Here is a 26,324-nt window from a genome sequence, read left to right as displayed (position 1 = left end):
GACAAAGTTCTTCTTGAGAGGCTCCTGAGAAAATTAAAGAGTCATAGGATAGCTGGCAAAGTTCAGTCGTGGATTAGGAATTGGTTATCGGATAGGGTAAAATGGTCATTTTTCTCAATGGAGGACAGTAAACGTGGAGTGCCGCAGGGATCTTGTATGAATGCAGATTGTGAAAAATTGCAGGCAGACCTTAGGAAATTGGAAGACTGGGCGTCCAAGTGGCAGATGAAAATGTGGACAACAGCAAAGTGATGCACATTGGGAAGAATAACCCAAATCATGGTTACCAGATACTAGGGTTCACCTTGGGATTCGCACCCAAGAAAAGGATCTGGGTGTCATTGTAGACAATATGATGAAACCTTCTGTCCAATGTGTGGTGGCAGCCAAAAAAGTAAGCAAGGTGCTAAGAATTTTTAATAAAGGGATGGTTAACAAGACCAACAATGTTATAATGCCTCTGTATCGCTCTATGGTGTGATTTCACCTGGAGTATTGCATTCAATTCTGGTCTCCTTATCTCAAAAAAAGATATAGTAGCACTAGAAAAGGTTCAAAGAAGAGCGACCAAGATGATAAAGGGGATGGAATTCCTCTCATATTAGGAAATACTACAAAGGTTAGGGCTCTTCAGCTTGGAAAAGAGACAGCTGAGGGGAGATATGATTGAAGTCTACAAAATCCTGAGTGGAGTAGAACGGGTACAAATGGATTGATTTTTCGCTCTGTCAAAAATTACAAAAAGACTAGGGGACACTCAAAGTTACAGGGAAATATTTTTAAAACCAATAGAAGGAAATTATTTTCACTCAGAATAGCTAAGCTCTGGAACGCATTGCCAGAGGTTGTGGTAAGAGCAGATACTGTAGCTGGTTTTAAGAAGGGTTTGGAAAGTTTCCTGAGGAAAAGTCCATAGTCTATTATTGAGAAAGACATGGGGCAAGCCATTGCTTGCCCTGGATTGGTAGCATGTAATGTTGCTACTCTTTGGGTTTTAGCCAGGTACTAGTGATCTAGATTGGTCATCGTGAGTACGGGCTACTGGGATGGATGGACCTTTGCTTTGACCCAGTAAGGCTATTGTTCTTACTTCCAAAGAGGGACCACATCCACCCTTCTCCAGTCCTCCAGGACCACACCAGACTCTAAGGAAGCATTGAAAAGATGAGACAATGGAACCACTAGAACCTCTCTGAGTTCCTTGACTACCCTTGGCTGTATCCCATCAGGCTCCATCACTTTGTATGTTTTTAATTTAGTTAGCTCCTCAGAAACATAGTCTTCTGAGAATCTCTCCCGGTCTACCACACATCCATTCACATTGTTATTCATTTTCTGCTTTCCTATCCCCGGTCTTCCATCTGTGAATACATAACAGAAATGATTGTTAAGCAGTTCAGCCTTATCAATTTCTGCATATTTGGCCCCTTCACTCTTGAGCTTCACTATGCCATTTTGACATTTCCTATCACTTACATATCTTAAAAAAAAAAAAAAAAAATGGGCTCTCATATTTTATCATATTGGCTATCTTTTCTTCCTTTGCTTCTCTGACAGTTTTTCCCATTTCTTGTAGTTTTGCCACATAGTTTTATCTGTCTTCTTCTTTCTGTGACGTCTTGTAATTTATGAAGGCTAATCTTTTTTTCTTACCTTTTCAACTAATAATAATAATAATAACTTTATTTTTCTATACCGCCATAGTCAGGCGACTTCTAGGCGGTTTACATTATAAGAAGGCTGGACATTCAGCGAATTTGAGAACCAAAGCGACCTTCTTTTCTCTTTTACCTTTATGAACAGGCAGTCCCCGGTTTAAGGAAAAATTTTGTTTTTAAAGCTGTTCTTAAGTTTAAAGTTTTATTGTTTTTAATATACCGACCATCAACATGTATCTGGCCAGTTTACAATGCTAAAAAATAAAATAAAAGGTAAAATAGTAATTGTATATATATGGGGGAGGAGTGAACATTAAAAAGACGATTAACAAGAACTTACATGAATTTGAGGGTAATAAGGGAAAGGAAGGGTCAATAAGTACATTATTAAAACAAAATTTAAAGAGAAGGGAGGAGGGGGGATATGACATCAGGAATGGGATCGCTTCGTAAAAGCGGTTGAGATGATTTTACTGGCTTTGGGAAAGGAGGTACCTTAAAGGTTATGATATGCATCTTGAAATAAGAATGTTTTCAGTTTGGTCTTGAATTTGACGAGAAGATTTTCATGACTTCAGAGCCATCTACTGGATTGACATTGTCAACCCTGAGGAAGGCTTTCTTTTCTAAAGCTGAAACACAGACCGTGTTGGGTCCAGCAACGAAGGAAACAAATTTTTTATTGTACTGATATTTATATATGTGATATATTTTAATATATAATTACATTTAATAAACTTTACTTGTTCCCAAGGCTGACATGTTCCTCACTTGTTGCATTGTTCAGGTTTACCTTACGTGGGGTTGTTTTTGTGGATTACATTAGCCCAAAAGCTTATACTGACTGGTCTGATCCTGTAGACTTTAAATGTGACAGATGTTTCAGCCGATTCTTCAATGGTGTTCTGGGGGTGGCGATTACTGTACTGTTGGCTGCTGCTCTCTTCATACTGGTGGTATGCTTACCTAAGCCTGACTGCCTAAAATATCAGCTACAAAAAGTATGAATGAAATGTGTGGCTTATGATTTGTTGTGTGGTGATAAGTAATGACTATATTTTCATTCTGTAATGCCATATTTTGTACTACAGCAATAAATATAAAGAATTTAAATAAGTTATAAGAATATTGCTAACTTGTATTGTATGTCTTATCCTTTTTTGAAGTCCTTACTCCAACTATCATATCGCTAATTTATATTAGGTATGTAAACTTGTAACCAGTTCTGGGCTCTTTTGGGAGGAAGAGCTAAAAAATTTGAATGAATGAAAAAAATAAATATCACACCAACATAAATACATTTTCCATTCCCTCTTTCCAGATTAACCCACAGTACTTCTTCTTTACCCCCCTCTCTCACAATTGTGTCACTTTAATATTATTCTTAACATATAATGCCACTCCGTCACCCTTTCTAACTACCTATCCTTCCTGAATAGATTATAGCCAGGTATATCCCAATAATGGCTCTCTTTGAACCACGTCTCTGACGCCACTAAATCTAATTCAGCTTCTACCATTAGAGCCTCTAGATATGAAATTTTGTTTTCCTTACTATGGGCATGTTTCATTTATATCTTTACATCTTTCGGGGTAGTAGGGGGGTCAGTGACCACTAGGGGAGTGTGTGTGTGGGCTGGGTGGGGAATAATGCATTTATCCTTCCAGTGGTCATATGGTCAGTTTGGGTACCTTTTTGATACTTATTCATTGTTAAGAAGTCTAGCCTCAAATGTCCAAATTGTGCCCTGGACATTTTCTAAAATGTTCAATTATTGCAGAAAAATGCCCAAATCATAAGCCCTCCCTAGGCCTGCCCAAACTACACCTTCAACACAGCTCCTTCAAATTTAGATGCACTGGAGACACTCAAAATGGGTTTAGAAAATAGTGAATTGGAAGGGTTTTTGGATTTTTTTGTTTTCAAAAATGAGCCCCATAGTATATCTAGATTGTCTGAAAGCTTTTACAAAAAGTTCCTTATGAGACTCCTGAGAATATTAAAAGTCATGGGATAGGAGGCAATGTTTTGTTGTGGATTAGGAATTGGTTATTGGACAGAAAACAGAGGGTAGGGTTAAATAGCCATTTTTCTCAATGGAGGAGGATGAATAGTGGAGTGTCGCAGAGATCTGTACTTGGACTGGTGCTATTTAACATATTTATAAATGATCTGGAAATTGGAACAAAAAGTGAGGTAATTAAATCTGCAGATGATACTAAACTATTCAAAGTTGCCAAAACACATGTGGACTGTGAAAAATTGCAGGAAGACATTAGGAAATTGAAAGACTGGGCATCCAAATGGCGGATGAAATTTAATGTAGACAAATGCAAAGTGATGCACATTGGGAAGAATAATCCAAGTCATAGTTACTGAATGTTTGAGTCCACCTTAGGAGCCAGCACCTAAGAAAAAGATCTGGGCGTTAATGTAGACACTACACTGAAATCTTCTGCCCTGTGTGCGGTGGTGATCAAAAAAGTAAACAATGCTAGGAATTATTAGGAAAGGGATAGTAAATAAGATCAAGAATACTATAATGCCTCTGTATTGCTCCATAGTGTGAACTTACCTTGCGAACTATGCTCAGTTCTGGTCACCATATCTCCAAACAGATGAAGAGTTTAAGTTCTTACTTTGATAATATCTTTTCCAGTAGATAGGGATGGTATGCTGAACCAAGGGTCTTGCATTCGCTCCTGCGAATCTGTTGCAGGAGATACTGGATTACTGTTTTCAGTACCTCTTCCATCTCCCTGCTCTCTGCTGCCCCTAGTCAGTTAGTTTCAAAGCCAGCAACAGCCCTACAGGAGAGAACAGGAGAAGGAGAAACAGGGAGACCCCCCAATAAGACAGTGATCTGCTCATAAATATAAAGACATAGCTCATAAACACACCATGGACAGGAAAGGAACAAATAACAATCTTTATTAGCAAAAAGCCATGAGACTGTGGAACTCTGGGAAACCCCCAACTAACAATATACAATGTCTTCCAATTTATGATAGCTGGCAGAAAAGTCAGAGAGGCAGCCTTCAAGTAACAGAAAGTCCAGGCAGGAGCATCGACAATGATGGGGGGAAGGAGAGGGGGAATTCAGCATACCATCCCTATTTACTAGAAAAGTAATTAGCAAGGTAAGAACCTAATCTTTTTCCTGTGCAATAGGAAAGGTATGCCAAATCAAGGGACATACCTAAGCAGTCCCAGAAACCCTGGGTGAGAGAGATAAGCCTGCCTTCAAAACAGGCTCCAAAGGAATAGTCCTCTTGAGTTGCTACATTCACCCTATAAAATTTGGTGAAAGTGTGAAGGGACAATCAAGTTGCCATCCAGCAAATCTCTTCCAGTGGAATTGTCCTGGTTTCAGCCCAGGGAGAGGCAATCCCTCTCATCAAATGTGCTCTAAGCGTGAAGGGAGGCTGTCTACAGCAGACTATGTAGCAGGATGAAATATCAAGATAAATCAGGTCAGCTATGGTAGCCTTGAAAGTCGGCCTCTTTTTCTTAGCCAGATTCATCAACATGAAGAGGTGGTCTTCATGGATTCATCAACATGAAGAGGTAATGCAAAATAGCCCTCTGGACATCCAGCACCTTTAAAACTTTGTCCGTCTTCTTAGATCCCGAGGGCTGGAATGCTGGAAGATGAGCTTCCTGGTTGATGTGAAACACCGAGACCACCTTTGGCAACAAAGAGGGAACAGTCTTCAAGGAGACTCCAGTTTCCGTGATATGCAGGTAAGGGTATCTGCATGACAAGGCTTGAAGTTCAGGGACACGCCTTGCAGAAGTGATGGCAACCAGAAATACTGTCTTGATAGTTAAGTACATTAGGGCAGCATCCTCCAAGGGCTCAAACGGAGACCTCAAAAGCCCTTCCATCACAATGTTCAGATTCTAGGACAGACAGGGCTGGTGAACTGGGGGCTGCAACCTCAGAGTGCCCTTGAAGTACCTGACAACATCCAGATGTGCAGAGAAAACATCTGGCACCCTGGAACCTGAAACAGGAAATTTCAGCCACTTGAACCTTCAGTGAGAAAACCACCATCCCCATATCCAGACCTTCTTAAAGAATAATAATAATAATAATAACAACTTATTTTTGTATACCGCAATACCACAAGGAGTTCCGAGTAGTTTACAGAGGAAGAGACTGTATACAGACAGCGATGTTACAAAAAAAGGCTTTCAAATTACATTAGCATGCTAAGGGTAGTCAAGATTTATTCGGAAGCATTTTAAAGATAAGGTTTTAATTGATTTCCTGAAGGTTTGGTAGAAGGGTGCATTTGAAATGAAGATGGTTAGACATTTATTCCATTTGCCTGCTTGGAATGATAATAATCTATCAAGGAATCTCTTGTAGATACAGCCCTTCAAGAATGGAAAAGCAAACAGATAGGCACTACGTGTGCAAGTGGTGCCTGGAAATTCAAAATGGTGCTATAGGTAGATTGGGGATGAACCTGTTATGGTTTTGAAGCAGAGGCAGGCAAACTTGAAAATGACCCTTGCTTCCATCAGCAGCCAGTGTAGTTTTTTGTAATACTGCTTACATGATCTGATTTTTTGAGACCATAAATGAGATGGATGGCAGCATTCTGAATGACTCTCAATCGTTTGATGGTTTTCTTAAAGGATCCCAAGTATATAATATTGCAATAATCTAAGAAACTTAAGATCAGAGATTGGACCAGCAGTTGAAAAAAAGAGGAAGAAAGGACAGGATAGCTGACACAGAAGCCGTGGCAGGATCCAGGTGCTCCTGGTGGCACCAATGTTGACATATGATGTGAATGTGTCAGGCTTCTTGATTTTCAAAAGAGTGCATACAACCAGATCTGAGTAGCCCTTCTGGCTCAAAACGGAGCACTCAAGAGCCAAGCTGTGAGACCAAAACGCTCTGGATCTTGAAGGATGAACAAACCTTGAGAGAGGAGTCCCAGGAATGGCTGAAATCTCAGAGGACAGCTGATCTGAAGAGATACTAGCTCCACGTAACAGGGTCGTCGAGGCCAGTCTGGGGCCACTAGGATAACCTGTCCCCGATGTCTGGCCACTTGTCTCAGGACTCTCCCAACCATGGGCCAGGGAGGGAACAAGTACAGGAGTTTGTCCACCAGCCAAGGCTGATCCAGCACATTGATCCCAGCACTTCCACACTCATATCTGTGGCTGAAGAATTGCACTGCTTTCTTGCTGCCTGCTGGTGCCATGAGACTGTATGTAGGGCTACCCCAATGGTCAATGATGCTCTGAAATGCTCAAGGCAAAAGGGACCTCTGTCCTGGGTCCAGAGTCTGTCTGTTGAGAGAGTCTACCTGTACATTTTGCACTCCAGCGACATGAGCCGCAATGATGCTTGTTGACGTAAGCCACTGCTGTTGCGTTGTCAGAAAATACCCTGACCGCTTTTGTTCGGCAACTGGGGCTGAAAATGAATCAGCACCAACCAGATGGCTTGGTGTCCCAGCCTGTTGATGGAACAACGGCGCTGTGATGGGTACCATTGCCCCTGCTCTGGTCAATCCTCACAAAGCACCCCCCAGCCCAGTAGGCTTGCATCCATTGTCAGCATGGCCCAATAGGTGATGCTTAGAGGCATAATAGAGGATAGCGACTGAGGGCAAAGCCACCAGGACATGCTGCTGTGGGCCTCCTTTGTCCAGGGCACTTGATCATGTAAAGGATCTCTCTGCGGAGCTCAGAGAGAGAGGAGAGAATTCTGCAGGGAGCACATATGAGCTCTTGCCCAAGGGACCACTTCTATCATGGCTGCCATCAAGCCCAGGATTTGAAGATAATCCCAGGCCGACGGAGACAGCTGCGCCAGGAGAGCTGAAATTTGGCTCCTAAGTTTGTCTGCATGCCTCGCGAAGAAACACTTAGCCACGCTCCATGTCAAAATGAACCTCCAGATACTCCAGGGACTGAATGGGTTGCAGCTGGCTCTTCTTCAGGTTGACAATCCATCCCAGACTTTGAAATGTCGTTAAGACAGTCTGAACCACTCTCTCCTCTTCCTCCTGAGAGGGCACCCTGATGAGCCGGTTGTCCAAGTAAGGGTGGACAAGCCAACACAGTTTGTGGAGATGAACCACCACTACAACCATCACCTTGGTAAAGGACTGCGGGGATGTAGCCAGACCGAATGGGAGAGTCTTGAATTGAAAATGCTGCTCCAGGACATGAAACCGAAGGAAGTGCAAGTGATCCGTAAATATTGGGATATGGAGATATGCCTCCATCAAGTCCAGTGCTGCCAGGAACTACCCCAGCTGCACTGAGGCAATAACCGACTGGAGAGTCTTCTCCATACAAAAATGAGCCACTTTGAGAGCCACATTGATGTACTTGAGGTCCAGGATGGGCCTCCAATTTTCTGAGCCTTTCTTGGGCATGATGAAGTATATGGGAGTATCTGCTGGAGCCTAATTCTGCGGCTGAACATAAGACTAGCCTCACTGGGTCAGACCAATGGTCCCATCAAGCCCAGTATCATTCTGGTGGCAATCCAGGTCAGCAAGAAGTAGCAATATTCCATGCTACAGATCAAGGGCAAGCAATGGTTTCCCCCATGTCTTTCTCAATAACAGACTATGGACTTTTCCTCCAGGAAACTGTCTAAACCTTTCTTAAAACCAGCTATGCTATCCACTCTCACAACCTCTGGCAATGCGTTCCAGAGATTAACTATTCTCTGATTGCCTAAATGTCCAGCAACCTTTGGACAGTCACCTGAACCTTGGCTGCTTTCTCCAGTCTGCCCACAAGCGAGTCCATGAACTAGGCAAAGAGAGGATGGGCGAACTCCAACTTGCAGCAATCCCTGATGACTTCCAGAAACCACTGGCCAGTCATGATAGCTTCCCAAATTGCCAAGAAGTCTTGCAGCCTGCCTATGATCTTGCTAAGAAAGGCTGGGAGCCTGGCATCATTGTGACTTCTCTTCTTGGAATAACCCCCTGGGCGGGAGGTGGAACCCTGGGATTTTCTATTCCCGGAGAATCTTTGCCTTGGGCTCTGAAAGGACCTCTGGGACGAGGACCCAGAGGAGAAAAGGCAGGAACAGTGAGAGCTGCAAAAGGACCCAAAGACTTGTCCTTTAGAGGTCCTAGGCCTGTTTGGGAGTGACTTCGGGCGGTGATCCTAGACACCAGCCATGAGGTCATCCAACTCCTGGCCAAACAGCATATTGCCCCTGAAAGGAAGCCTGCTAAGCGTGGCTTTGGAGGTAGAATCTCCAGCCCAATGTCTGAGGCACAGGATTCTGTGAGCAGACACAGAATAAGCTGAAACTTTGCCCACTACCCGAAGCAGATCATCATACAAGGCATCAGTCACATACTCCACTCGTACCTGCAAGCTGGGAAGGGGGAACCGAATGCATCCTGCTCAGGTCATACAATCTAGAATGGCATACTTGAGCCACAAAGGAGTCTTCCACAGCAGCCCATACTGCCAGAAACAAGGCCTCAAACTGCCTCTTAAGCAACATGTTCAAGTCTATGATCCTGTTGATCCTTAAGCACTACACCCCCCTCACTGGAAAAGGATGTGCGCTTGGTCACCTGGGCCACCAGAATCCACTTTAGACATAGGAAACATTTGCTGGAACTCCTGATCCACAGGATATAGCTTAGACATTGCTTTTGCCACCTTAAGGGAACTTTCCAGGGTCTCTCAGTGCTCAGAAAAGCAGTAGGCTGAGAGCAGACCCTGGTGAACAGAGAATAATGGGAAGTAGGCTGAGGAGGATCAATTTTGAGCTCCTTCAGAGACTCAATGAGCAGATCTGTCAGAACAGCAGACAAATAGCCTGAAGTCTTTACCCTGGTCCGCAGCAGCACTCAAACTTTGATCCACATCGCCCAGTGTCGCATGTCTCTGACCAAGGCATCTCCTTGGAATAAAGGATAAGCATCCAGATATCATCCTCAGGAACCCTGTCCGACCAGCTGTCAGTGTCCACATGAGCCACAGGTCTCCGTGGAGAAAAAGAAGCAGGAATACGGGGAGGCTGCACAGGAGGTTGCTCTCCATCTAACCCAGAAGGCATCACAGCGCCACCAACATAGGCTTGCCAGAGCAAGTTCACGAAGTCAGGCATAAAGGACAGAGAGGAAGAAAAAAAAACCTTCAAGGAGGAAGGTTAGAGCACTTTCTTTTCACTTTGGAACAATCAGAATCTTTATTAGGCACTGGCACTGCATCACGAGACCCTAAGAAGGTAAAAGCATCCCCTATTCATCCCAACAGTCTTTTGGCAGTATTAATAAAGGTGGTCAGAGGCTAAACCCAAAGTTCCTGCCTTCCCAGCATGTGTCCAAAAATATAAACTGACCTCACATTCAGACAGGAAACCCAAACATGGATTGTGACCAACAAATTATGAGTCACTCAGAGACGTGAAACTCTACAAGGAGAGAACGCTCACCCCTTGAAGATATACCAGAGTTTACCTTCCAGTCATTGCAACTGTTTCAATGCTGGTCACGCTCCATGTTGGATTCCAGAGTGAATGAATAAATAAATAAAGGTTACAATCTTGCAGTCTTCTGTGCAAATATACTTTCTTGCTATTTTCTTATTTCTTATTTCACAAACATTAAGAGCTATAAGGGTTTTGAAACTTAGCTCAGCGTTAGGCTGAGAACGCTGAGTTAAGTTTCAAAACCCTTATAGCTCTTGATGTTTGTGAAATAAGAAAATAGCAAGAAAGTATATTTGCACAGAAGACTGCAAGATTGTAACCTTTATTTATTTATTCATTCACTCTGGAATCCAACATGGAGCGTGACCAGCATTGAAACAGTTGCAATGACTGGAAGGTAAACTCTGGTATATCTTCAAGGGGTGAGCGTTCTCTCCTTGTAGAGTTTCACGTCTCTGAGTGACTCATAATTTGTTGGTCACAATCCATGTTTGGGTTTCCTGTCTGAATGTGAGGTCAGTTTATATTTTTGGATTTAAGCACTTTTCTGGCTTCTATTGTATCTTACCAAATACCCCTGAGATTTCTGAAGGAAATTTCCCAGCATGTGTAGCAGAACATGTGGCACAAGGGTGCTCTTTGGTTGCCCATCTGGCACAAACTTGGCATGAATTCATATCAGTGGAGCATGATGGCTCCATCCCTGGTGATTACAATAAAATACGAGGTTTTTTGAAGAAGTTTGAGAACTTAGAATTCAAATCGGAAGAAATCTAAGATGGCCACCACCAGGATTTCACACTGAAAAAACCCAACTATAACTGCACCAGATGACCTAAAAAACCCCCAGCAATTTTAGGATTTCTGGGGTAGGGGAACAAGGATACAACAATATATAACCTCAAAAAACACAATTTCAGACTCCTCCTCTCCTTGAACTGCCCTGTGGGTTATGACAGCCCTACTCCCAGTCACTGGGAAGATGTGCTGCAGCCTTCCACAGCTCCTCTTAGGGTAGTTGGAATAAGGAGAGGACCTCTGCCACCAGGAAAGCTAACTCTTCTAACTCTTCAGCTGCCAGTCGGGCCACAGCTAGACTGAGCCTCAACCCCCAGGACCAGGATCCAAACACCGCAAAGAGGTGGGGAGGAAAGTGCTCTGAAGAAACACCTGCACTGCATTTTTGATGAAGTCAAGGAGTGAGCAAACAGCAGGGGAAACCCCTGAGCTCTATAGTTCCAGCAGGCTGGTTGAGCAGGTCCTTTCAGGATCCACCTGTCAGCTGCAGACTAAAGTCTGCTCCTCTCATGCAGGAACACAAAATCCCATGAAAACAAAAAAAAGACAACTGAGCAGATCAAAGTTGCTCCTGCAGGCTCGCTTGCAGAAGAAATAACTGACTGGGGGCAGCAGAGAGCAGCAAGAAGGAGGTACTGAAACCAGTGATCAGTATCTCCTGCAACGGACTCGCTGGAGTGGAAGCAAGACCTTTGGTTTAGCATACCAACCCTATTGCACTGGAAATGAGGAGATTAACAAAGTTTCCCAACTGAACTTAATCTCAACAAGATTTCTCTTCATGAGTACTAAAAGTATAGCTTTTGTGCTTTATAAAGGTGAGAAACATTATAATTACCTGCTGCTTGGATTCCACCGAATATGCTGACCACAGCCTTTTGGGAAAGGCAAAATTTTGAGCTTCCATAGCTTCAAAGCTTCCTGATTTAGAGTATGCCCTCACCCTCGATTTGAATGCTTCCAATTCGCTTTTAAAAACCTCTAAGTAACCCTCTTCTGCTTCCTGTATAAGAAATATACATAAGCGCTTTCCTGATATTGAAGGGAAAGTTTTACTGGTCATTTAAAGTAACAGAGATGTGTATGGGATTCCAACATTCTACATGCAGTGCATACATCAAAACTAATTCTTACATACAAGCACATGCACCTCCACCCCAACCCCCCAGTCTTGGAGGAAGAGATATTTAAAATCCAGTTGTTGTTGTTTTTTATCACAAAAGGGCTCCTTGTACTTTTCAGGGAAAGAACACCATTCTTATGTGCGGTTATACTTCTATTTTATCAGGAACAAAGCATATGCCATGAGATCATTATTCTAATCCTGAATATTAACAGTTGCCCCAGTGAGAAAGCTATAAAAAAGGGAAGAGAGATTAATGCAGAAGTACTTCCCAATTGCTTCTATGACCCTTATTGAGATCTCCGAGAATTTAGGAGAGAGCGAGATCAGAAGGCCTTGAGCATGCACAAATGCTCAAGGCCCAGTCCAGTCCAGCCCAGCCAAGAGGGAGGATCTTCGATGCTCAGTCCAGCCCAGCCCAGCCCAGAGGGAGGATCTTCGGGCACCGGCATGTCCTGTGCGTTGGTGCTGGTGCCAAATCGGGGTAAGGGATGTTATTTGGGTGCTCGGTGGGGGATATAGGATCGCGGGGGGGGATGCGATGCGAGCGGAGGGGGGAGGGATGCCGGATCGCGGGGGACGCTCATAAATCGAGTCAAGCTCGGTTTCTGAGGCACCAATTTTGCGAATGTTTTGCTCGTCTTGCAAAACACTTGCAAACCGGTCCACTCGTAAACCGAGGTTTGACTGTAATGACTAACAAGGCTCTCTCTTTTGTTATTTAATTTCACTATCCTACAGTTGGTACAGTTTAGCTGTTTGGAGAAAAAGTTTTTGCATTTGCACTGCAAAAACCCAAAAGAACAGTTTAGGGGGTGAAGAACTTTTGTGCGCGAAAGAGGAGAGGGACTTGGGTGTGATAGTATGTGATGATCTTAAGTTGGCCAAACAGGTTGAAAAGGTGACGGCAAATGCTAGAAGGATGCTAGGGTGCATAGGGAGAGGTATGGCTAATAGAAAAAAAAAAAATAGGAGGTATTGATACCTCTGTATAAGACTCTGGTGAGATCTCATTTAGAATACAGTGTACAATTCTGGAGACCGCACCCTCAAAAAGATATAAATAGAATTGAGTTGGTCCAAAGGAAGGCTAAAACTGTTGGTGGTCTTCGTCATAAGGTGTAAGGGGATAGACTTAACGATCTTAGTCTGTATACTTTGGAGGAAAGGTGGGAGAGGGGATATATGATAGAGACGTTTAAATACCTACTTGGCATAAATGCACTTGAGGTGAGTCTCTTTCATTTGAAAGGAAGCTCTGGAATGAGAGAGTCCAGGATAAAGTTAAGAGGTGATAGGCTCTAAAGAAATATTTTTTTACAGGTAGGGTGGAAGATGCATGGAATAGTCTACTTGTAGAGGTGGTGGAGCACTGGACAGGCATGTGGGATCTTTTAGGAAGAAGAGATAGTGGATGCTGCTGATGGGTAGACTGGATAGGCCATTTGGCCTTTATCTGCTGTCATGTTTTTATGTTTCTATGTATGTAAAAAAAAAAGTATTTTTTTCATATAGTTACCAGAAAAATAACTGTGTACTTCGAGTACTTGCCTTTGCTTTTTGAAAAAACAAACGGAAACACCCTCTTGGGTCTATGTTACAGCTTTTAGCCATTTCTATAATGAACTGCATCACAACTGCTTGATGTGCCACTTGTTCCATCAATGCTCCTTTCTGGAAAGCAAGCAAACAATTCAAAAATAATTATATCAGAGGATTCCATGAAACTAAAATTTACATGTCAACAGAGAACCACTGTACTCGGCAAACTTCATGTCCCGGTCCAGTAAGCTATGAGGTTTTTTTTTCAAGTTTATTAGGTTTTTATATACCGCCTATCAAGATTATCTAAGCTGTTTTACAATCAGGTACTCAAGTATTTTCCCTATCTGTCCCGGTGGGCTCACAATCTATCTAACATACCTGAGGCTATGGAGGACTGAGTGACTTATCCAGGATTACAAGGAGCAACGTGGGGTTTGAACCCACAACCCCAGGGTGCTGAGGACATAGCTCCAACCACTGCGCCACACACCAGCAGCGTGTCAGCGTGTCAACTTATGCTGTTCATTAATGTGCACTGCTGGGTGGCTGTACTGAGGTGGGAAACTGTGATGCAGAGCCTACACTAGTGGTGCAAGTCCAAATTTGGGCCCTGTAATTAAATTTTTGCTAGGGAGGGGTGGGGACTCTTCTTTAGCACTCCAAAATCCTCAATTTTAGCAGGTGTTGTGCACAGCAAACAAACACTGTACTCACCTTTAATAATATCTCCCAACATTTGCATGCAATTAAATTGGCAGAATCTACCTGACGTTCTTAGAAGCACTTAAGCACGTTGTTTCCTGCTGATGGGCAACATTTCACAACAAGAGCTTAAGCACTTTTTTCAGGAGGCAAGAAAAGAGGCTGCATGAAGAATGATTACCGTATTTCACTACATATAGGCCATCCCAGTGTATAGGCCGCAAAAAATGCCTATAGATGTTTTAAAACTCTAGATAAGCCACCCCCATTTTACAAACTGTGGCTTATCTAGGGATTTTAAAACCACATAGGGGTGGCCTATACATCCCTCCCCCCCCCAGGTAAATATCGTACCTCCTCCGGCCACCTCCTGCAATGCTGCGGGCGCAGGGCAGGAGCAATCTTTTCAGCATCCAGCCGCCACCGCGCTGCTTCCTCAATGCCTGCATCAGTCTCGAGTCCCGCAAGAACTGACGCAGGCATTGAGGAAGCAGCATGGTGGCGGCTGGATGCTGAAAAGATCGCTCCTGCACAGCACCACGGCCGCAACATTTCAGGAGGCCAGCAAGGGAGCTGCATTATTTTAAGAGGTATGGGGGAGTCTACTAATAGGACGGCTTATCTATGATGTCGTTAGATAGGCCGCCCCATGTAAGGAAGTCGCACCCACTGTTTCGATTGTAAAACCCATATATAGGCCCACTCCCTATTCATTCCTTTATTGAAGTTGCCCTAGCCACGAAGACATTGATTAAACATGTCCCCTTGAAAAAGTACTCCATTCCAAAATCACTTGGGCTATACAATTTTCCAAAGAAATGTTGCTATTGCTCCTACTCTGCTTAAACTTTGCACAGCACAATTTATGCAATACCCAACAGAGGCAAAGAGCTACCCCCAAAGTTAATCCAGGGCACAGGAGGAGTCAAGGAAACTTTGCGAACCAAGGAATTGGTACCCACAATATATAACAAAAGTAAAAACAGAAAAGAAATATTTGGTTTAAAAAAAATCTCCTTGTACAAATCTCCTTGTACATACTCGGAGGAAAAAAGTCATTAACGATATCCAAGGACTTTCAAAGCAATATGCTCTCCCTATAACCAGATGAAAGATCTTTTTGCATAAAACTCAGCTTAATGAGAAACAATCAATATGCATATAAAAAAGAAAAAAGACATTACCATGATGTGACTTTTAAAAATAACCCCTGCTTGTCTCTGGAGGAGAAAAAAAAACCTTCTAAAGCCAAGATTTTCAGTCCTTTTCAGTTTGGGGAAAAATTTACCAACAGTTTCAAAACCAGGATACCCAATCATCAATGCTGTTCTTTTTTTTTTTTTTAATCACAGTTTTGTATTATTGCTATTATAAATAAACTCCAGATTTTCAGATGGTTCTATAAAAAAAAAAAAAAAAAAAAAGCTAATAATCTGCTGTGAATTTAGAAAGTGATAACACATACAATATTATTCCAATATTTTAATCTTGTTCTCAATATGAATTCCTGTTGTACTAATCGCCTTTGTTTTACTTCAAACTCTAATTGCAACACAAGCTGATGTGGTTAAGTGAACACTCAGACCCGCAGCTGAGGTCCGGTGAAACAAGTTCACAGAACAGCTGTTAAGGAGACCATCATTGTTGTTCACAGTCTCCTCCACCAAACAAAGACTAAATAACAACACATAAACTTGAAGAGTCCTATGTACGGGACTCTTCTCACTTCCTGCAATGTTTGCAGAGTTGTGAGGGTCAAGATTGTAAACTGTTAGTAACTGCAGATGTTTCCGCCCTGTATACCAACGTGCCACAATCGGCGGCCCTGGCAATTATCAAGCAGGTAGTTAGTAAATCCAATATTTCAATTCAAAAGGAGCTAGTAGGAACTTTAGCTGAATTTGTGGTGTGTCAAAACTATTTCCAATTCACAAATAGGTTCTGCTTTCAGACCAAGGGGGTGGCCATGGGGGCCACGGTGGCCCCGTCCGTCGCCTGCCTCTACATGTCTGAATATGAAGACAAACATGTCTATACTTCTAGATGGTTTAGTAAAGTTGGTCTATGGAGAAGGTATATAGACGATGTCTTCTTTTTGTGGAATGGGGAGTGTGACGAATTGGAAGAATTCCTAAAAGAGTTGAATCAGGCAGATCCTAACATAACCCTTACTCATGAAGTAAGTAGTGATAGGGTATCCTTTTTGGATATCCAAGTAGTAAAATCTCAGATCAACTCTCAAGTGTGTTATGATACTACTTTGTATAGGAAACCGTCCGATCGGAACACTCTCCTACACTATCATAGTCATCATCCAAAACCCCTCAGGGATAGTATCCCGGTGGGACAATTTTTAAGGTTGCGGAGGATCTGCTCTGACGAGTGGGACTTTCAGCAGCAGGCCACGCTTTTATACACAAAGTTTATGGAGAGAGGTTACCCTCCCTGGGTAGTCAAACGAGCATGGAAGAGAGCCTGCAACTGTCAGCGGGAGTGGCTATTTCATCCCCAACAAAGGGAGAATAGTGGGGCCGTGGTATGTGTATTGCCTTATTCCAATCGAAGTCAACAAATTAGAAAAATCATTCTGAAACACTGGCCAGTGCTGCAGGTACATGAGAGCTTGAATGATATCCCTTTATTTGCCCACACTAGGGGCCGGAACTTAGGTCAGATTTTGAAACATCGTGACCCTGTCCAACAGAACAGAGAGGGTCCTCACGTACGTTGTCATCAGTGTGTGTACTGCCCTCATGTCCTCAACACTGACCGAGTGATAATTCCCCAAACAGGGGGCAAGAAATTCTATCTAAGAACAGGCACTAATTGTTTGTCATCTGCAGTAATATATTGTATTATTTGCCCTTGTAGGCTATATTATATAGGACATACTCGGCGTGCTATTAAAATTCGCATTGCCGAACATTTGAGCAATATAAGATGCAAACGTGTTACTACCCCCCTAGTTAGCCATTGGATTGAACAACAGCACTCCATTGAGGAATTACAATATACTGTTCTTATGTGTGCTCATAAAAAATCCGGAAATATTACTCAACATCTTCTCCATTTAGAGCAGAAGTTTATATTCCAATGGCATACCTTGGCCCCCGCAGGATTAAACAATGATATTGAATGGTTTCAACTATAATCTTTCACTCATGATGTAAGGAGTGATGACGTAGCAGGTAGCAAAAGGGGAGTGTATTTAAAGCGTGGCCTGCTGGGAAGTTCCTCTTGTCAGCAGTGCGTGTGTGTGCAGTATGGAGTGTTTGTGCCGGTAAGTTGCAGAGAGAGTGCTTATACTGAGTATTTCAAAATGTATTGCTTATTAAGTTAGCAAGCTGTGTGGTGCAGTGCTGATTTGAGTCATCTTGTAATTGTAGTACCCCTCCTGAAGAAGCCAGCGGGTGAAACCTAGGTTGGGGGGTCGGTATTGTGAATAAACGGAGGAGCCCGGAGCAGTTATGTGTATCATCCACACCATTCAAAGTTAAGTTGCTGTTAAATTTATTATTTTATTTTCTTCAAGTTTATGTGTTGTTATTTAGTCTTTGTTTGGTGGAGGAGACTGTGAACAACAATGATGGTCTCCTTAACAGCTGCTCCGTGAACTTGTTTCACCGGACCTCAGCTGCGGGTCTGAGTGTTCACTTAACCACATCAGCTTGTGCTGCAATTAGTTTGAAGTAAAACAAAGGTGATTAGTACAACAGTGATTTATAAGTATCACCTTGGATAAATATATTCCCTTGCTGTTTTTTGATTATATCTCAATATGAATTCACCATGTAACCTTCCTGCATTGGGCCTAAGTTAGGTAGGTGATGTAAATCTCCGCTCTAAAGACTACATTACAGTTCTAGACCGCAATACCTTTCAGATCGATGCAGTTTACATCAAGAGACTGTATACCATAGTGAAATACAAAAGAAATATTATCTTCTTTACTTTCCTAGAAATCTTACAAAAAGGGACATCTTCAATAATTTTTGGAAGTGCATATATGAAATCGAAGAAGCAAACAAAATATGCAGTTCCTAATCCCAACTAGCAGGCTGATATGCAATTGTTTGATGCAAAAATTTCTTATAAAGACATCCATGCACTGGAGAGAACACAAACACCGAAGTTATCCTTAGTGGACGATCTACTTTAAAAAGTGTAAATTGCTTTAATAAATAACCAGGTGCCTGACCATGTACAGCTTTGTAACAGAGTCCCAAATTTAAATCAAACCCTGGCCTCAAAAGGCAACCAGTAGAGTTGACTGTAATATGGAGTAACATGATCTGATTTCCTTAAATAAAAAATTAGACGCATTGCAACATTCTAGATTTTGTACAATCAATGTAAATTTGACTGTAGACCTGCAAATGAACTGAATTACAATAATCCAGTATACTAAATACCAGAGATTGGACTAATATTCTAAATGCAATGGGACTGAAAAAAGACTTAATCGTACATAACTTCCAAAGAGTGAGAAAGGTTTTTTGACCAAAGCATTTGTAAATGGTTTCATGGTTAAATTCTAGATCAATGGTATAATTTATCCCATCTACTACCAATTCCTTTTCTATCAATTTTTTTGAAGGAGAAGCATAAAAAAATTTTCATTTTATCAGTATTGAGTTTTAATTTGTATTCCCTCATCCAATTATTCACTGTGAAAATCTCCTGAATTGTGTTCCTGAAGCTGAGAGACAAGAATTAATAGGTATAGCAATGGTAAGGTCATCTACATTGGTGAATATTTTCAAGTTAAATGAAGATAATCTCTGAGCTAAAGATGCAAGATAAATATTAAAAAGCACAGGAGACACCATAGTGTAAAAAATCATTTATTCCTGGGGAAATACTGCACAGCACAGAATTTGCTCAGAATTCCCCATCCCTCAGTAACAGAATTTTGCGAAGGAGCCACCATCTGGTCTGTCCTTGGTCTCTCTCCTCTTCCCCTCAGAGAGACTGTGTGGCAAGAGAAGAAGAAAGTAAACCGCTGCAGATTGGGTCACTTCCTCCTCCTCTGCCGACTTACATCCAACTGTTTAGATGATCCATGGTGCTATAGAGAGGGCCGTATGGTTCACCTAAATTGTCAAGTGTAAGCTGGCAGAGGAGGAAGAGGGGAAAATGACTTGATGTGAAGTGATTCACCTCCTCCCTTCTCCTGCTGCTCCTTCGGATGGAGGGGGAGAGGGGGGCAAAACAAGGTGTGTTATGGGGAGGGTGGGAGGGGAGCAGAGCAATAGAGAAAGATGAGTGTATACCCTGGGGTTTGGAAGGAAGGGGCATAAGTGTACCATGGAGAGGGAAAGGAGGACAGAGAGAGTGTGCAAGTTCAAGTTTGAGGGTGTACCATGGGGGAGTGATATGATAGGGAGGAGAAGGAAAAAGAATGGAGAGGTGGAGTGTGTGCACCTGGAGGAAGGGAGAACAGAGGTGAGAGTATTGCAGGAGGAGACTTTGGGGACAGACAGAATTAAGAGAGTCTTGCTGGGAGATAAAGGTGGAATAGGGAAGGCTGGAGCCTAAAGGGGGAAAAAGGCCTTAGGAATGGGTAATTCTATGCAAAAGCACTACAAATAACCAATGCAGAATTTTCAAATGTACACAGAATTCCTCCCAGGAGTAATTACTAGCTGTTAAGTAAATTGGTTTCCTTGCATCAAAGCTAACCTGTGTACAAAAGCTAAAACACAATAGATAAGAGCTTTTAGATGATATCTGTAAAATATATACAATATTTTATGTACTAATCATAAGCTATTTCCTACAGAGACTTTTTCATTGTGATTTTTTTTTTTTTGAATGATGGGCAGTAAAAGCTTTTAAGAATTTCCCTGTAAGCTTTTGGTTTGCAGACGTCCCATCTTCTGAATAGACTGCCATTTCCTGTAACAATCAAATGCAAAACTAACTATAATAGGGCTTTTCAGTAAAGTTTAATATAATAAACACAACATTAATGAATCACAGAAAACATGTGGGGCCATTTTGTACTGCCACATGCCAATCATGCATTTTCAAGGAGTACGGAGATGCAAAGCCACCAAATGGCTATATGATAAAGGATGTATTAATCCGAGGTAATGTCATACCTGTTCTGCCTCTAGATGGAAACACCACAAGATGAGATACTTTGCTGTTTCCTCACACACGAGGTCTGGACAGTCAGCTAAATATTTCTGGCTGTCATTCCATCGACTAAGCATGCCTAGTAAGACAAGAAAGATCATTTTCCATATTGATTCAATTGACAGGAAGCAGCTAAAGAATACTTATGCATGAAAGAGGAGACTGAATTTCACTTTACATCAGTATATAGATTTCTGTGAATACATCTGATAATTCTCAAGGAGTTGTCATGATAGGTTTTCACTATCTAACAGGGCCAGATTGAACTGTACTTTTTTTTTTCAAGATCTTTATTCATTTTTCATCTTATAAAAAGTGTTCAATATTACAACATTTAAAAATTATACGTCACTTAAACAACTTTCAATTAAAATCTCAACAAGAAAAATTTATTCCCCCATCCCCCCTACCCACCAAGAATTACGAAAATCTTTATTCAACACTCCATCCAATATTAAAATCACAATATAGTAACATTGATATCATATACACATTTCTTAAAATTCTTTAAATCACATCTAGAAACACATTTATACCCTCCCCTCCCTCCCTCCTTCCCACCAATATTATAATCAAAAGATTCATATCAATATTAACAATTGATCATCCATAATATAACTTGATACCCCCCCTTCCCCCTATGCATAAATGTATTTTCTATGAATAAAGGTGTCTAGTCATTGCAAAAATTTGTTAATGGCCCCCAAACCCTTTTAAAATTATTATAACTACCCTTTTGTGTGGCAACTCTTTCCATTTTATAAATATGGCATAGCGAATTCCACCAGAATGTATAACTTAATCTACTGCAATCTTACCAATTGCTGGTAATATGTTATATGACGACCCCTGTCATGGTCAATAAAAGTTTATTATTACTTGAAGAAATTTGACTTTTTGTTCTCATTGACATCCCAAACATTATTGTATCGTATGACAATGCTACGTGGTTTTCTAACAAATTAATTAGATTGATTTCCAAAATGCCATGATATAAGGACAATAGAATATTAGATGGTCTACGGTACCTGCCTCTAAATTACAGTGAAAGAGGTATTTTGACTTAACTTGAAAGCCTATGCCAAAATACTCATTTAACAAAACCAAGCAACAAATTAGAAAACGAAATGGTATTCATAAAGTCTCAAATGCAGTCTGTTGGAAAAGAAAACAAAGGATCATTTTTACTGTAAAACTTTCCTCTTTTCCATAGCACACATACAAGCTGAAGTGTCTAATCCTCAACTTTGGCAAGCATGGAGTTATTGTGATTAGTTAAGAATGGAGTGTGATGAGGCAAGGGGTTCAAGAAAGCAGAATGTGCAGCCACCAGATTTGAGCTCCTGGCTTGAAGATGCATTACTACTTGGCAATACTGGACCCTTGATCACTATGGTAAAACAAAAGTGGAAGATTCGTGCTTACCCCTCGGTGGGAACTTTCAACCCTTCATTGGTCCAACCTACCTTGCAGAGACTTGTTCTGCTATCTTTGGACTCTAAAAGCCTAGATATGGAGGCAACGCTTGGAATCAAGGAAGCATTTATCCCTAGCAATGGGGAGATCTCATTGGGATGGGGGCAGGAATCAACATGAGATCCCCTGAAACTCAAAAAAATGTTAATCGTAACTGCAGCAGGAGATACTTTGGGAGTATTTTTCTGTGTGTGTCATTATACTGAGATTGACTTCTTGTCCTGCATTTTGCGAGAATCTTCCTTAGACACAAGATTGGTTTCACATTCCCCAACTCTATTAGATTTATTAATACATACACATTTCATATTACAGACTTCTGATGCAGGTCTAATGGCTGAAACATGGCAATGTCGAGTTTCATGAAATTATACTATTAAAATGGATTGCATTCTCTTTGGCATCCTCAGAAGTGGCAAAGTCAAATATTGTACGTTTCCAATACCGCTTCCTGCCCATCCCCCATGAACCTTGTAGCCACTACCAGGTGCCATGGTGACCAAGGCAACATTTATCTTTCCACTCCCTTGCCATGTGGCTCTGGCTCTCAAAATGGGGCCAGAGACTTCTAGCAGTATTTTCATGGAACTAGGGGTCAACCTTCCAAACAATGAAAAGAGGAAAAAACTGGATTTGGCTCTTTTCACAAAATCATCTCTTTTGTATGCGCAGCTGAAGCATGATTAAAGTAGTCCTATAGTTGGAACTTCATCCGCAAAGACGGATTTCAACCTAATGGCCTTAAAATCTATGATATTGTCCTAAAAAACAAGTAGGTACGCAGTCTGCAAAATCTAGACCAAAGGAAATGGTGAGCAAACCACAAAAAGACCGCAGAAGTCCAAAATAATATAAAAATATATTTATTTTACAAAAGGAATGGAGGGTTTTGAACACAGAATCTGACTTGGCCACATTTTGCCAGATGGTTGCTTCAGGCGCAAAAAATGACCAAATCATCCAGCATCTGCCCTCTTTCTCTGCCCTTCCATCCAGTGTTTGCCTTCTTTATCTGTCCTTCCTTTCCATCAAGCATCTGTCCTTTCTCTCTTGACCCCTTCCATTCAGTATCTACCCTTGGTATGCCACTGCCCCATCCTATGGTCTGGCATCTGTCTCCTTCCCTTCCATCTCTCCCTCCCTTCTTCCCCCCCAACCAAGCTTTGGCATTTCTCTCCCCTGCTTTCATTCCTCCTTTCCCTCCCAACACCACCCCACTGTCTAGCATCTGTCTCCTCTCCCCTTGTGGTTTGGCATCTCTCTCTGCTTCCTTTCCCTTTTCTCCCTCCCCCATGGTCTGACATCTCTCTCTTCTCTCCCTTCCATGATCTTTGTTCTTCCCTCCCCTGTACCCCTCCCTCCCCCCAATCGGGTATGACATTTCTCTCCCCTGTCTACCACTGTGGGATGGGTATCTCTTGCTCTCTTTTCTCCTCCAGGCTGCCGTTTGCAATCTTCAGGCCACCAGCAGCGTTAATCAGCTGAACACGCTTCCTTCAGCGGCCCCAGCAGCTTTCCCTCTGTTTCAAACTTCCTGTCCTGCAGAGGGAAAGCATCCAAGGATGCCAAAGGCAGCATGTTTAACTGACTGATGCTTCCAGCAACCCAAAGATTGCAGGTGGCTGCATGGGGAAGGGCCCGGAGCACCCCCCGCAGTCAAGGTAAACATATTCCCCCTATTTGTGATAAACTGAGCCTCGAGGTACTCTGAGATCTACAAGTGAACCATAGAAACATGATGGCAGATAAAGGCCAAATGGCCCACTTTGCTCTTGGAAAAATTGATTATCCTACTCAGTTTGCAGAAGGTGAATCACCCTAGCTGTTGCCACACTCGTCACCAAGGACTTCACCTGGATCAGCCAATCATCAAAACAGGGATACACCAGGGATCACCTTTGAAAACATCCTTGGAAGCAACAGTAAAACATGATAGGAATGTGAAGATAGACCTTAAGAGACCTAAGGAGGTTAAGAACTTCCCCTGCCTCACCACAACTATTACTGTGTGCAAAGACTCCATATGAAAATGAGGAATGCATAAAAACTGTTGACCTGTTTTCAAGTCCAGGAGGGGATGAAACAAGCCATCCCTTTTGAGGGCCATGAAGCAGATGGGAGTTTATTCCCCGATTCCACTCCCCTAGAGACTCTGGTACCAAAGTCTTCAAGTGAATCAACTGTGCTAGGTTTGACTGGGGGAACACCATAAAAGCACTAAAAACAGGAGAAATGCAGTTTCAAGAATGCGACTATAATTAATCACCTCCAGGACCCAATGGCACAGGGTAATTTGGGTCTATGTACAGATGAAACGAGTTTGCTTCCCTCTTCTGTGTTTTCCTGGACCATAAAATCCCAAAACCTCTCCTTCCACTGCAAAAGGACTAGCCCTTAGCTTGAAAACAAGTTCTCTGCAATTCTGTATGCTTTCTTGAATGAGGCTTGTGAAGGTTCTGAAGACATTCCCTGGATGGAAAGGCCAAACGGACACCCTCATGACCTATCCTCTGGGAGCTTTGGACTTTAGCCTCCCCAAAACCAGTAGTCTTCCTAGCAGTCACCCAGACCAGGGCATCTACCTTGCACAACTGTAGTTTTTCCTTCTTCTCAATAGGAATTTAATAAAGCCTATGCAAAGAACTCTCTACCTTCAGGCCTATATCTGGAGTCATCCATTGTGCTGTGATCATGTCTGTCTATAATTGCTCTGTGGACTTGAAAAACCTCTGAATTCTGGATTACTTCTAAAAGTGGAAATGTGCAAGAGCTCTGGATTGCTAGGTTATCCTCAATCTTCAGTACTGCAAAGGACCTGAACAATCAGAGAAAGCAATTCATCTTTTAAGATGTGCACCACAGTTGCTTCCTCCAGCAGGAGCTCTCCATCCTCTAATCCTGCACCATCCTCCTCAAAGGTCTCCTAAATCAGCTCCATGAATTTGGCTGAAGTCATGGAGTCTCTCATCCAGATAACAGACCATCTTGGTCCCTGAGATATGGATGTCTAGGGCTGAGATACCTGCCTCACATTTCTTTAAAACAGAAGGTCTAGTATATTAGCAAGGCTAACTCAAAAGGAGAAATCCCCTAAGGAAGAAGTACTTAAAGCACCAGTTACTATGTCATCTCAGCACAAAGACCTCCTCTTCATTCCCTCCCTGCCCTCTCCCCCCTACCGATTATGACTGGGAAAAGAGAAGGCAGCCTGACTGCTGCATCCAAGATTGATATATAGTCTGCATGGAAAGGTGGCATTTCCTACCAGACCACTGCACTTCCCAGATTCAAAATATGCAGTTGATGACACCACCAATAAGGAGCTCCCCCTCCCCCCTCTCAAGCCTCCTGTGGGTTGCCACCCACACTTGTCCCTTCTCCTCACAGATGCTGCCAAAATTACCTGCACCTGTATCTGTCTGGTGGCTGCTGAAGACTGTTTAGCACTTAGCTGTCTTATTGTCCTCCCCCCTCCTAAGCCAGAACTCCCCACCCCTTAGTGCTACTGCTGGCTCTCTCACCTTTTACTCTTTGTGAAGCATTTCAGTTTTCTTTTCAAAAGCTATGAATTATAACCTATTGAATGGCAAAAAAATCACCATTTAAATCATGAAAGTCTGACACACCAATACAACAAAAGAGTGAAAAAATGTTCAGGGGATGCTTGTATACTTTCTATAGTCACTGTATTAGGAGCCCCCTTGGATATCTCACACAGCTACTGACTATCTGTCATAGATAAGCCACCAAATTCAAATACTGTGTCTCTACCTACCCTTGAACTGAAGAATCTGTATGCAACCCTGAAGTGGAGATGAGAGCATCCTAGGGAGAGGAAGGACCAAAGCTTGAAATCCCCAAAGTTGCTCAATCCGTGACTGCTAGGAGGCGATGTCCTTCCGAGGGGTACAGAAGCGTCCATCTGCAGACCAGACATGATGTCCCGGGAGATGTGCCGCCTGCCTGGTGCCAAAATTCAAGATGTTATGGAGAGCTTGCCGAGACTCATCAAGCCTAATGACTATTATCTGATGCTGCTCATCTATATTGGCACTAATGATGCTCCTAGGTACCCCTCCGAACGCATCAGAAATGACTTTGTGACTCTGGGAGAGAAGGTGAAGCAGTCAGGTGTGCAGGTGGTGTTCTCACGTTTCAAATTTATTAAGGTTTTAATATAGAGCTCATTGTAAGACTAAGCAGTTTACAAAAAATTAGTGTGGAGTAAAAAGGAAAAGAATGACATAAAAATACATCGATCCTCCCTGTCAGGGGTAAAGGCTAAAGCAGAGAAGCTCGCATTCTGGAGATGAATGCGTGGATGGTGCTGTCAAGAGTGTTTTGGCTTTCTGGACCATGGGATGATTTTCCAAGGGCTGCTGAGCAGGGATGGTGTGCATCTATCAAAGAAGGGAAGAAGTGTCTCCAGTAGCAGAC

At 42.4% G+C, this 26,324-nt stretch overlaps 1 protein-coding gene across 1 annotated transcript in view; it reads right to left on the bottom strand.

The window, feature by feature from the left end:
• The window catches only part of CDC37L1 (cell division cycle 37 like 1), a 56,312-nt gene that overhangs the window by 2,508 nt on the left and 27,480 nt on the right, over positions 1–26,324 (bottom strand). The window contains exons 4-6 of the mRNA XM_033925556.1: positions 20,375–20,490; positions 13,575–13,697; positions 11,739–11,903 (exon numbers count right to left, since the gene is read on the bottom strand). Of these exons, the coding sequence (XP_033781447.1) occupies positions 11,739–11,903; positions 13,575–13,697; positions 20,375–20,490 (404 nt within the window). The remainder of the gene's footprint in view (positions 1–11,738; positions 11,904–13,574; positions 13,698–20,374; positions 20,491–26,324) is intronic.

Source organism: Geotrypetes seraphini, chromosome 1 (genome assembly GCF_902459505.1).
Source record: "Geotrypetes seraphini chromosome 1, aGeoSer1.1, whole genome shotgun sequence".
Lineage (NCBI taxonomy): Eukaryota > Metazoa > Chordata > Amphibia > Gymnophiona > Dermophiidae > Geotrypetes > Geotrypetes seraphini.
This window is presented reverse-complemented; position numbering and strand designations above follow the sequence as displayed.